General features: G+C 44.7%; 3 protein-coding genes across 3 annotated transcripts in view; 2 read left to right on the top strand and 1 right to left on the bottom strand.

Annotated features, from left to right (window-relative positions):
- Nucleotides 1-1,285: 1,285 nt before the first annotated feature.
- On the top strand, nt 1,286-2,335 carry foxd5 (forkhead box D5; the record flags this gene model as incomplete). The annotated part of the gene is made up of 1 exon (XM_083644321.1): nt 1,286-2,335. One exon carries the CDS (start codon nt 1,286-1,288, stop codon nt 2,333-2,335), a length of 1,050 nt encoding a protein of 349 aa, XP_083500447.1.
- A 2,734-nt stretch (nt 2,336-5,069) lies between these two features.
- pgm5 (phosphoglucomutase 5) overlaps nt 5,070-13,528 on the top strand; it is a gene marked incomplete at its 5' end in the record, with an annotated part of 52,454 nt that continues 43,995 nt past the window's right edge. The window contains one exon of the mRNA XM_083643871.1: nt 5,070-5,327. Within this exon, the coding sequence (XP_083499997.1) occupies nt 5,070-5,327 (258 nt within the window). The remainder of the gene's footprint in view (nt 5,328-13,528) is intronic.
- On the bottom strand, nt 8,324-12,769 carry LOC310783727 (uncharacterized protein; the record flags this gene model as incomplete). Its single annotated transcript, XM_083644650.1, has 3 exons — nt 11,517-12,769; nt 10,439-10,590; nt 8,324-8,620 (listed from the first exon to the last, which is right to left on the bottom strand). The coding sequence occupies exons 1-3, from the start codon at nt 12,721-12,723 to the stop codon at nt 8,324-8,326; spliced, it is 1,656 nt and encodes a 551-aa protein (XP_083500776.1). The 5' UTR covers nt 12,724-12,769.

Genomic DNA, 13,528 nt, shown 5'->3' with positions numbered 1-13,528 from the left:
CCAAACGATCAGATTTTTGTCATTTGTTACTTTAGCCTTTATTTGGCACATTCAGTGTGAGAACCATTACACGCACACACACACGCACACTTTGAGTCGTCAGGTGAGGAAATAGGTGTGGTTTTCCCAGCTTGGTCATTTGCAATGGAGATAGCTTGCCATGCATGCACGGTGTTAGCGCGTATCCGCATGTTGGACCGGTTTGCTTTGAGGATTGCTGAGGTCATTCATCCCGGTCATAAACCCGAGCTGAGCCCCGTAGCCCAGAGCGCACGGTGCAGCTGGGCCGTTTCCTACTCGATTCTAATGCTGATGGCCTCGTTAAGACGGCTATAGCCCCCTTTTCTCTGCTGGCTGCGGGGAGCCCTACCACGGCCATTTTCATGGTCACACCACCCGCGGGCATCCAGAGGTGGCAAACTAAACGAACCCGCAGGGGTCTACGTTTGAGAGGGGACGCTTTTGGTTTCTTATCACGGTAGGCGTGGTGTTAAAACTTCCCAGCGCATCCCGCCTCCAGCTGCGTTGCTGTGCTGCCGAATTTATAGGCTACATTCAATCGTTTGCAATATCAACAGGTTTCATGGGAATTCGTCATAATTCATAATGATGTCCATAAGATAAGTCATATGGACACAAAACAGCACATGGGCCTACCCCCCAAACCATAATACTCAGTAAAGTGTAAAGCTTACAAAAAAGCACAGATCAGTGACAGTGAAATAGAACAATCAATAAAGTAGCCTTTTTGATTTGTAGATGAACCCGAGTTCAACAATTGGCGCTTTAACGGGATATTCCTATATCTAACTACAGAGAAATGTGTGAGTTGTAAGATGCTTAAGCCATTCCTGATGGTCTTAGCAATTTGGTATTTCAGACTTAAGTAGCCTACAGGGGGTAGGCCTATAACACCTTTTCCATATTGCTTACAATATAACACAATACACTCTGTAAATTTGGTGTTTTACATGAATAGACTATCAGCATTTGAGAGAAGCCTCCCCCCACCTGCGTGCTTGTCTGCCCTGGCTCCCCACGGCGAGGGGCTACTCTGATAGGTTCTGAGGGTGAATGGGACTGGCCTGCAGGGCAGCAGCCTTCCCAGCATATAAAGCCACGGTTCCCACTACCACAGTAAACAGCCCGCCGTCAACGAGGACTGAGGAGAACCAGAAGCTGTATGCGCTTTTACGCATGAATAGAGGCCTATAGGGTTTTACGCACGCGAACCGCTTTGGCATCGTTGCCTTTTTACGCGTCTTTGAACATTCCACGCTCGGTCATGACTCTCTCCAGTGAATATGAAGCTGCACATCACGCCGCATTGGAGGACGAGATTGATATACTGGGAGAGGATGAGCCTGCCCACGGTCAACAGTATCCAAACGAGTGCTCTACGGACCCGGGCTCCTCAGCAGAGTCTGGTGCTGAATTCGACTGTTCCGAGCACGACTCCTCTGGCGAGAGCGAGAGCAGTTTCTGCGCAGACGCACCGCTGTCCAGGAAAGCCCAGAACAGCTCGGTGAAGCCACCCTACTCCTACATCGCCCTCATCACCATGGCTATCCTGCAGAACCCGCAGAAGAAGCTGACTCTGAGTGGCATCTGTGACTTCATCAGCAACAAGTTCCCCTACTACAGAGACAAGTTCCCCGCTTGGCAGAACTCCATCAGGCACAACCTGTCCCTCAATGACTGTTTCATCAAGATCCCAAGGGAACCTGGCAACCCGGGCAAGGGTAACTACTGGTCTCTGGACCCTGCCTCCGAGGACATGTTCGACAACGGTAGCTTCCTCCGACGCAGGAAGCGGTTTAAGAGAAACCAGCCCGAGTTCTGTAAAGACGGACTTATGTTTTACTCCAACTTTAACTGTTACCGACCGTACGGGCAGCCATACTGCGTCCAGGGTCAGGTGAGCCCCCCGCCTGCCGCCCCTATTCGGTACATGCCCCTTCAGGAGGGGGTCGTGATGCCTCCTTCCTCCTACCATCTACATCCCCCCAGTCTGAGCAGCCACGGGAAGGTCAGTAGTGGCCCCAAAGACTACAGGGTGCAGCTTTGCGCAGGGGCGAAGCCTGCAGGCGATGTACAGTCAAAGTGCTCCTTCAGTATTGATAGCATCATGAGTAGACCATCTCCCATTGGTGCGCAGAACCCAAACCCCCAGCAGCATCTCAGTCGCATTGGTTATGGACATCTCCTGACGGGCCCCGCTGCCTGTTTGGTCCCGACGCTCCTCCAGACTCCCAGGACTCCATTCTGCCCTCCTGCCATGCTGAGCACCGCTCCTTCAATAACAGAGCATCTCAAACTGTACTCTCGCTGCTGAAGGCCACAAACTACATTGTCTTGTGTGTGTGTGATATGTGAAGGAGACACGTCTGTTTTGCGCATTTCTTAAAGAAATTTTAATTGCATGATATTTATGTTCGTTGACATTTGAAGTAGGCCATGTCTTATAAGGAAACAGTGTAAATAAGAAGAGTGATAATATATTTGTGAAGGAATATGAAACATTGCTGAATGCATTTTTGTGATGTTTGTGTCAAAATAAATGTCTGAAAACATCTGATGCTTATTTGTACTTTATTCTAGTCAGTTTATAATTAAGCTAGTTAGGCCTATTTATTTGCAGACTTGGCTCACTAGGCTATCATTTGCACATATTTAAAAAATCCTATTCATATAGCCAGATTATATGGGAATCATATAGAATGAAGTTTACATATGGTTTCGTTCCAAAACAGTAGGCCTATGGAATTTTTTAATGCATCTGTATTTATATTATTATCTTATATCAAAAACAAAACAAAAACAGCATGCTAAATAAATCCATATAGACTCAACTTGAATGACGAATGTTTTACTGGTTTATTTTTCCTTTGTTCTTTTTTCTAAATTATCCATATGGCTATCTCGTCTTGGAGTAAAACTTTTGAATTTGTTTACATCCAATCAGCGCTATTTACTTGCAAATGCATAATCATTAAATATATTGACAATTAATGATTTTTGACAGGTTAACGACCTGGTCCTCCAAAATAAAACCTCAGAAGAATCGGTGCTATTGAGGTTAGAAACTGAAAAGTTATAATTATAGTTAATAATTTCCCCATAAACGTCAACGAGAGATGATGGATGAGGACGGACAGCCGTCTGAATAGGCTAGGCGGGCCCCTGCTGATCCACATCCATAGGCTGATGCCCACCTGATAAACGGGCTTGCCTTGCTCCTACTTGCTACCCTGCTAAATAAATGAATATATAAATAAAATGAGTGCCTGGTTTTTCTGGAGAAACCAGATAAGACATTTAGCCTACTAGAGAACAAAAGCAAGTTTGAAGATCGGCTTAGAAAAATATTGTTAATTTGTTATCTAGGCTAAATAATTTATTGGTAACACTACTTTACAATACTGTATAGCCTATAGGCTACAACATTTAGAGTAGGCTAGCCTATATTAGGAACTAATTTGGAGAAACGAGTGTGGGAAGGAACTAATGAAAAACTAACTAATACTAATTAATGGTCAATGGTCAGTTCTTGAGTAACCTCACTATCAAATCAAGTAACTGTCAAATTTCATAAGTTTATAGTAGCCTACTTTATTCATTAACTAGCCTACCGGATTTTCTCAATTAACTGTTCAGTTCAGTTCATTCGTTCCTCACCAGTTCCCTATAATTAGCCTCTAAATGTTGTGTCTTGTAACGTGGTTACCCAATTATTATTTAGCCTACATTTTGTGGGACTTGCTTTGAAATGCCTTTAAAGTTGAGGGCTCTGGCAAACTCCTGCGCTAAAAAGTTACATTTTTCGTCCGTGCCTCAAGGTCGCGCTGTTTACCAACATTCTGAGGAGACTTGTGGGGACTGGGGAGTCAGGGCGGCTGTAAAGGATGGAGTGTGGCCGTCTGATAACAGCAAGGTCGCAGCCAAATATCCCTGAGCAAGTATTGCTGCTCAATCTATCAATGTTTAAAGTTCCTTATCATAAAACCCGAAATGCAAAAATAAACAAATCAATCACGCAATCAATCAATAAAGATATATTTCATATCTTCTATAGGCCTATAACGTCGGCTGTTTGCTTTACAGGCTTTATATAAATCATGATGAAAAAGGAAATGCCTTGCCACTATATGCACTCGGCGATTTTTTTCTATCTATCTATCTATCTATCTATCTATCTATCTACAGTATCTATATTTATCTATCTAAATGTTTGTTTTATTGTTTACAAACAGGCTAGACACACACACACATGCACACACACAGATGCAAGGGGGAAGGAATTTTAATGTGAAAATCTAGATTTGTAACCCTAATTGGCAACAAAGATGTCTTTCCTGTCATACCAATGAAGCATGTTTGAATTTTTATTGGAGAGACAGATAGAGTAGAGAGAGAGAGAGAGTGAGTGATTGGCATGCCTTATTATCTATGGCTATAATAAAAATACAGACATACCGTTCTCTCTCACAAACCATTTTTACAAAACTTACTGTAGCAACCCCCAGAGCACCGTCACCACGGATATGGGGCTTCATACCGGGTGAGTGGGGACAGCAGCAGCACAGACACAAGAAGTGTCCGGTTGCCCGACACAATTCCCTCCACAGCCCGCGGTCTATTTTTGACCCGAGGCGCAGCTGATTGTAGGCCTGGGAGATGTTGGCCCTCCCTCCCCGATTTTTGCAGTTGTCCTGGCTTATTAGGAAAAGAGGGAGTTGTCCAGCGGCTGAGCAGAGTTTTGCTGAATGCACTCACAAGTGCGGTGTTGCAGCAGGCTACAGTTGACTCTCGGCCTATAGGAGGGCAATTTGGGGTGGGGAAAACTGTTGACTGGGTGTTTACTGTCATTATAGTCAACTCATCCCTGTGTGGAGTGCTGTCACTTGCCCTCCTCAGCAGGGAAGGACATTTAACTTCACCTGACTGAAGGCTGATCTTTATTCTACTAGTCAGTCACTCCAGGGCTTACTTCTCCGTGAGCGGACTTCTCGCTCGATAGGTCGGGCTGTATCATCGGCGTCCTCCGTTGTTGGGTTCCGAGGAGGAGGATGGAGACGAGCCCCATCCCCGTGGTGACGGTCCAAACCAGCCCGTTCGACGACCAGCGGCCCGGTACCAATGGGCTGCGGAGGAAGACGGCGGTGTTTGAGGGGAAGAAGAACTACCTGCAGAACTACATCCAGAGCGTGCTGTCCTCCATCGACCTGCGGGACCGCCAGGGGTGCACCATGGTGGTGGGCAGCGACGGCCGCTACTTCAGCCGAGCCGCCACCGAGGTTATAGTGCAGATGGCGGCTGCGAACGGGGTAAGTCACGTAGTGTTCTGCCATGGGTGTTGAGCTCGTTGCTCATAATAAAAAGTAACACAAACTCCTTATTCAATTTAGACGTAGAGTGTTATTACTGTGTAGGCTATTCACGGTACTCCCTGCATGGAAGAATAAAATAACTAGCGTTAAACGTTTTGTTACAAAATTGGTGTTGGTATGGTGTCTGCATAATTATCTTCTAGCTTTAATAATGTGAGAGGATTCGAGTCTTTTATAGGAGGAAATAAATCAGGGGACGAGTCGACGAGATGCATAGGCTACCCGCTTCAATGGGATGATAACATAAACTAACAACCCACCTTTGATTGGTAATTCGTTACATTAGGCCTACTCGTTACAGGGATAAGAACTGAGAGTTAATATATCATCAACTCTGATTGGTAGGCTATAAAGCCCTCATATTTAGCAAGGGAGTCCAAATTTGATCTTTATAGTATGGGTATTATTAGGCTACAATGGAGAGCAAAGATGAAGTAGCCTGAAATTGCCAAAATTCTTATGTCTTAAATAATCTAATGGCTGGCTCCCTTATTCTCATTAGACCCAACTTTACACTAGGCCCCCCTTTTACTAATGATGATGATGGTGAAACACAGTGATTGTAAATAAGATGATATCCTGGGCTGGGCTGGCTGATGTCTCACCTCAGCTCACGCAACGTCCCTTAACAGGCTGAAACTTTAAAGGGCCCATCTTGTGTAAAACAAGATTTCCTTGCTGCTTTGATTATAAAGGACTTGGACATGCTATATTGTAAACATAATAGAAGTCTCAAAACCCCAGATAAAGACACACCACCCATGTATTTAATGGAGTGGACGTGACCGAGAGTCAACCGGTCTGTCTTACCATTTTCAGCGTGTAGGCCTACTGTAGCAACCTATTTAATATAGCTCAGTGGTAGCAACCGGTAGCAATGAGCTAGCGTTGTTTACTGCAGCTTTAACATGCAACCCCGTTAGCAAGATGCAAGTACAAACTTCAGATCCAGCCTAAAGTAAACAAACCATTTGCATGGTTAAATAACAGAGTTGACTCAGTTTGTGTCCAACTTTTTGTTTTAGCTGGTAGCGCTAAACAGATAGCAGAGGTTCCTGATGGACACATTGCCTTAAATTTATTATTATTATTATTTTGTAATTTAACTTGAAGTCACAGCTCTCATCAGCAGCCATTTTGTGTCAGGACTACTACTACTACTAAGAATAATAATTGTGTTTAATTGGACAAAAAATGGTGCTAGTGGAGGCCATCCATCTTTAAAAGGGGAATGTTTGCCAAAGGCATTGACAATCAATTACTATTAGCTGAGAACAGTTTAGCAGTTTGCCCTGGATTAATGGTCGTCTATAAATCCCTTTAGGCCATTTTGTCAAAAATGGCACTATCTGACAGAAAGACTTTGGCTGATGGCGAGGTCAGTTCCCCCTTCAACTCAATCACTTCATACATTTAGTCTTTCATACAGCTAGTTTTGACCGTTTTACATGTTAGAAGTGATAGAAAACATAATTAATTTGATAACTGTCAACTTTGTCTCTAATAAACCTGGTCGATACAGAGAGAGACACCTGAACCTAGTATAGAGTGGTGTTAGGCAGGGGGGGGGACACACCAAACAGACCCAAAAGCTTCCTTCAGTCGAAATCAACATCACGATATACATCACAATATGGCTCATGTATGCAAAATCTCGTTCTATCCAGGCGAACTGAATGGTAATGTTAGGTGTGATGTCAAACAAACTAAGAAATATTGCAATATTCCTTAAAAAATGTTTCATACATCCTGGTCACTGCACTCCTCTGGTCGGTCGGGGCGCCTGTTCGGGGCGGAAGGGAACTGGTGGGAATAGCGTGATCCTCCCACGTGCTACATCCTGCTGGTGAAGCTCCCCGCTGTCGGGTGAAAAGAAGCGGCTGGCAACTGTATCAAAGGAAGCACGTGTGTCTACGGCTCTCCCCAGATCGGCAGAGGGTGGGGCAGTGACCGGGGCAGCAGGGGGAATTGGCCAAGTACAATTGGGGAGAAAATGGGGGGGAAATCAGAAGAAAAAAAGAAAAAAGTTTCATACTTAATTTTGGGTAAAAAAAAAAAGGGTAAAATCTGCTTGTTATCATCAATTTAGACTTTAGAATTCTGTCACGATATCCCAAAATCACCATATCATCATGAGATTGCAATGAAAGACGATAAACGATAATATTGGATTATTGCCCAGCCCTACTTCCTTCCCCGTTTAAACTGATCAATTAAGATACTGTTGGATGCTAATTAGGTTAGTGCTGTCCAGACTGGTTCTTCCAGAGAGAAACTCGGAGGCAGAATGACTCAAGTTAGCCACATAACTTTAAATTCACAACAAAAGGCGTCAAGTGTTGCTCATAGTGTAGAGATCATTGTATTGAACTGAACTTTAAAGGGTGTAGACTGAACTTTCTGAACATACCAGACTTATTCTTTTGCACCTTGAACGCAGAGAAACGCCGCCTCATTCTGGCTTGCACAGAGATGTATGGTAAAATGACAACAAACTAAACTTGAACTTGGAGTGAACTTATTTGCCTTTACCCACTTAAGTCGTTATATCCACGTTACTGATGATTATCAAAAACCTTGTTGTATATTTTGTGAAAGCACCGATAGTCATTGCTACAATATTGTCGCAATATTGATATCAAAGTATTTAGTAAAAAAGATTGTGGTATTTTATTTTGCCCATATTGCCCAGCTCTAGTGTGTAGTCGGGTGCAAAAAGTCTGAGGTGTGTGTGTGTTTATGAGCGGCTGAGTTTAGAGGTCTATGAAATGTCAAGTTTGTGCGCTCTTCTCCACATCTCTCCTCCCCCCACACCTTTCTTTGTACAAGTCTCTTCCCATATCTGACCCCCATATCGTCTCTCCCTTCCCACTGTCCTTTACAACAGTCCATCCGACGGGGACACCTCCTAACAGTAACACGTTAGCCACATATTAGCTGCGTAGCATCTGGAAGCGTGCTTTGAGCTGCGCCTTCCTCTCTCTCAGCCTCTCCCTCTTGGCCTGCAGCCTGTGGGCGTCGCCCTCCAGGCTGTGGATGCAGTCCCGGGCCATATTGAGGATGAGCACCTTGGGCGCATTGTGTTGGAGGCAGGACACCACGAGCACCGTGTCCCTCAGCCTGACGTAGCAGTTCTTCAGCTTGCTACGCCGACGCATCTCCCCCATGTTGTTGCTCTGCCTCTTCTCCTCCTCCTCTTTCGTCTCCACCTTGAGCCGCGAGGACGAGAGCTGCCAAAAGGAATCAGAATCACAATCAGAATCAGCTTTATTGCCCAAGTATGCACACATCTGTTGCTCTCAATGTACTATACAGAAGAAAAAATCTGCCTCCCAGGGCGAAAACTGTGCCTGCTAAAGCACAGTGAACTTTTTGTGGGCAAAAAAGTTATGCATACAAGCTAAAACAGACAAGCGCAGTGAGTTGACAGAGGTATATTTAAACAAATTAAATGCTATTTGCAATCCTATAATAATAATGCGAAGTGTGTGTGTGTGTGTGTGTGTGTGTGTGTGTGTGTGTGTGTGTGTGTGTGTGTGTGTGTGTGTGTGTGTGTGTGTGTGTGTGTGTGTGTGTGAGAGAGAGTGAGTGAAGTGTTTCAGGAAGTGTAAAGAGCACCCCAGGGTGACCTAATGGAGCCAAATTTTTAAATTACGTAATTAGGGCCGATTAAATAGCCAAAAATGACTAATTAGTTGCCAAAATGACTCAACGCGGGTTCAGCACCATGGAGAATGCCATTCGTTAGCTACTGATGGAAGACCCCTGAGTGAAGGAGCACAGCTGAGTGAAGTTGGAATCAGCCAGGGAAGTAGACTAGGAAAACCCTCTGGGCAACTGCCCACTAAATGGCCAGTCACAGTATATGTGAAGCACACTGATTGTAAACAAGGCTATGAGTCAGATATTGCACAGTTATTTACAGAGGAAGAGCGAGACGAGGAGTAGTGGAAGTGAGAGGCGTCACTGTGACCCCCGTGGACACTTGTGTCCCGAGGAGGAGGACGGGGGGGCAGGGGAGTGGGGAGGCGGGTAGGGATGGGTATCATTTCATATTTTTCGATACCGGTGCTATAACGATACTTCTAAAACGGTAACGGTGCCTGAAACGGTACTTTAAAAAAAAGTTAAAGCATATTTAAACCTATTTTTATTTAAAGAGGCTGTAAAGAGGATTTCAAACAATAATTGTATGTGTTATGCCCTAGAACAGTGGTGACCAATTTGGGGCCCGCGGTCCAAGTTTGGCCCGCGCTCTGTTTGTTTTGGCCCGCCACGGATTTGGGAAAAAAATGCAAAAAAAAAATGCTAAAACTTTTTTTTTTTGCATGCCAGGAGGCCAGGCCAGGCCTGAGTGTGAGAGCAATTCAATCAATAGACAATAACATTGGTGTGTTTAAAATGAGATATTCCACTAAATATGGCTCAAACAGATTCAAACATGCGAAAAAGGCAAAAAAAATTCCGCCGGCGGCTTTTTCTTTCGGGGATGGGGGGCGCCCCTAAGAGCTTCGCCCCCCCTGGGCTGATAGGATCGCTCCGCCCCTGTACCTTGAGGATTTTTCAAGTTGTGAATTAAGTCAAATTTCTCTCTTGATTACAAAGGTGGAAAATACAACTGTTTTTAACTGGGTGTTTACTGATTAAATGTTTAAGCTCCCCACAAATGCAGATGCTTTTTTAAATATAATAACCAATTGCAAATTATTACAATTACCAAACAAATCAAAAGTAGATTATTATATTGAAATGTTATTTTAGATTTAGAATGTTAATTAATTTTCTATAAAACACAATACATTTTAATGTAATTCCACAATGTTTATTTTTGGCCCTCGGCCCTCCACCCAGATTGAGTTTTGGCCCTTCATGGGAAAGAATTTGGGCACCCCTGCCCTAGAATGTTAGTGAAGGTGTGTGCAGCGCCCGTTTCAGAGCACCAGAGGGCAGATATTTCACTCAGCAGCTTGGGCATGGCACCTAAATGACGCACCTAAATCCCAGTAGTATTGGTTGTAAAAGTACCGGTACCATATTGGTAGTGGTACCTTGGTTGGGTACCAGGCGGGGCAAGGAGCAGCATAGTTGTGATGTAGTTGGATCTCCTCCTCGGCCTTCTGACGGACAGACCGCTCAGCCAATGAGGGCAGGGGGGAGGGGCTAGAGGAGCTGCAGCGCACCACCGTCACATCGATCTCCTCTGTGGCAGAGAGTCAAGCCAAGTTTATTTGTATAGCCCTAATTCACAAGCATGTCTCAGAGGGATTTACAGAGAATATGTCTAGCTAAGCACAATCAATAAACAGGATTGAACAATCTTATATTAGAGAGAGGGGGGGGATGGATTAATCCATTAGTTGTTTGATCTATAAAATGTCAGAAAATGGTGAATGTATCTCCTGTGTGCTATCTCGTGTGTCTCTTCAAGTATGAATTTAGACGAAAACTTTTACCACAGACAGAGCAATTCAATTGTTTCTCTCCTGTGTGGACTATCATGTCTTCAAGTTTGAATTTTGCCACATACCGAACAATTAAACAACTTGTCTCCTGTGTGGATTATCATGTGTGTCTTCAAGTGGCAATTTTGACAAACTTTTACCATAGACTGAACAATGAAATGGTTTTTCTCCTGTATGGACTATCCTGTGTGTCTTCAAGTGTGCTTTACCACAGACTGAGCAATTAAAATTATCTCCTGTGTGTGGTATATCATGTGTTTCTTCAAGTTTGAATGTAGACTAAACACTTTCCCACAGAATGCGCAATTAAATGTATCTCCTGTGTGGTATCTCATGTGTATCTTCAAGTGGCAATTTTGACTACAACTTTTCCCACAGACTGAACAATTAAACAACTTCTCTCCTGTGTGGACCATCATGTATGTCTTTCTTCAAGTGGCAATTTTGACTAAAACATTTACCACAGACCGAGTAATTAAATGCATCTAGTGTGTTTCTCCACAAGTGTTTCAGTACCAAATATTTGACCACAAACGGAGCAATTGAATTGTTTCTCTCCTGTGTGGCCTATCATGTGTGTCTTCAAGTTTGAATTTTGATTAACACTTTTACCACAGACTGAACAATTCAACAACTTGTCTACTGTGTGGATTATCATGTGTACCTGATTGAGGTTCACTAGTTTCCATCCAATCATCACTGTTTTCAGACTCATAAGAGTGTGCAGTCTTGCCTGCACTAGTTGCTTGTAAATGACTAGCTGGATTCCAGTTCCTGGCTGGTTCTGATACTCCACAGTCCTCTCCATGAGCCTCTGTTTTCATATGTTCAGTTGAGCTGCTGGCTAGAGGCTCTGCCTCTCTGTTCTCCTCAGTTTGGATTTGATGAAGCTGTGACGACTGAGGTTTCTCTTCATCATCTTCACTCTTCACAGGGACAGGAGTGAATGGGAAACGGGCCTCCTCTAGCCCTTGAAGCTGCTCTCTCTCCTGACAGATCCAGAGTCCCTCTTGTTCCTCTTTAATGTGTGGGGGCTCTGGGTCCTCCTGAAGCTGCTCTCCCTCCTGACTGGTCCAGAGTTCCTCCTGTTCCTCTTTAATGTGTGGGGGCTCTGGGTCCTCCTGAAGCTGCTCTCCCTCCTGACTGGTCCAGAGTTCCTCCTGTTCCTCTTTAATGTGTGTGGGCTCTGGGTCCTCCTGAAGCTGCTCTCCCTCCTGACTGATCCAGAGTTCCTCCTGTTCCCCTTTAATGTGTGGGGGCTCTGGGTTCTCCTGATGCTGCTCTCCCTCCTGACTGGTCCAGAGGTCCTCCTGCTCCTCTTTAATGTGTGGGAGCTCTGGCTCCTCCTGACTGATCCAGAGTTCCTCCTGTTCCTCTTTAATGTGTGGGGGCTCTGGGTCCTCCTGATGCTGCTCTCCCTCCTGACTGATCCAGAGTTCCTCTTGTTCCTCTTTAATGTGTGGGGGCTCTGGGTCCTCCTGGTCCAGACTGGAGCGCCACTCTTGCTGCTCAGGGGGAACCTCTTCTTTACTGACAAACAGCTGCTGGACGTCTGGAGGTACAGAGATGCTGTGATACTCCTCAGGTTCCTCCTTCAGCTCAACAGTGATCAAGCTGGGTGGGTATAGAGAACCAACATTTCCTTCATTATTATTGATTTGTGGCAGGAGCTGTTGGTCTGTTTGTTGCTTGTTTAGGCCGTTGGAAATATCTCTCTGTGGATCCCATGGGCCTGGAGAGTCCAGCACCCCAATTTTCACCAGTAAGCCTTGGTGTACTGTCCAGATACTCCTGTATCCAGTGGGTTCCACTGTTCCTTTGGCAGAAAGGTGTCTGGTTTCTAGAAAAGCCATCCTTACTGGAGCTTGCATTTGGCTGATCTGTGTAAGCGCACTTCAGGATTTCAAACAGCGTCCAGCAGTTTTCTGTTTTCGTGGTCGGTCGATCCTGTTTTGGATGAGAAGCTTCCTCCTCGTACTCTATCGTTCTTTCAAACAGCCAAAATATCTCAACAGCCAGTTAGTCGCTGCTTCACGAATTCTCTCAGCTTTCACACAGTGACAGCAACTTTTCCTTCTGAACTATTTACTGACAAACTCATTCAAAGCTCCAATAGCTTCACAGCTGAACCATTATAGCGTTAGCCTCACAGCTAACCCACGTAATAAACAGTGGTACTAAACCCATGAGAGTCCATAAGAGAGAGGAGCTGCTTCTTCTTCTACCTCTCTCGGAGGTAAACGGAGCCTCGGCTATAGCCGTGGCATGATCCATAGGCTACATGTCTTTTGGTCAGTTAAAGTTGTAAACTAGACGTTAGAAAGGAACAAAAACGACAAGTAGGCACACTCTAGTCACAGGAATCTAGTGGGAGAGTGGCGCCAGGCAGCGGAGGTCCAAAATGCGTGACATGTAGCCAATTAATAGCCAGGAAGGGGGCTCGCGCAACGTTTGAATGCATAAAATAAAGCTGATATTTGTTTCTTTAAATGTCTGACCCTTTCAAAGTACATCACAAACGCTCCATTTTGCTGCAACTCGACAGCGCTGCAGCTACTTAATCCAGAACCTTACTTCCGGGATCTTTTGTGAGATGAAACAGTACGGACGGCGACGCACTGTTTACTCACTACTGCCCCCCACACCTCCGGAATGGTATTGCATTAAGGACTTTTT

The sequence above is a fragment of the Poromitra crassiceps genome (assembly GCF_964638095.1).
Source record: "Poromitra crassiceps genome assembly, chromosome: 10".
Lineage (NCBI taxonomy): Eukaryota > Metazoa > Chordata > Actinopteri > Beryciformes > Melamphaidae > Poromitra > Poromitra crassiceps.
This window is presented reverse-complemented; position numbering and strand designations above follow the sequence as displayed.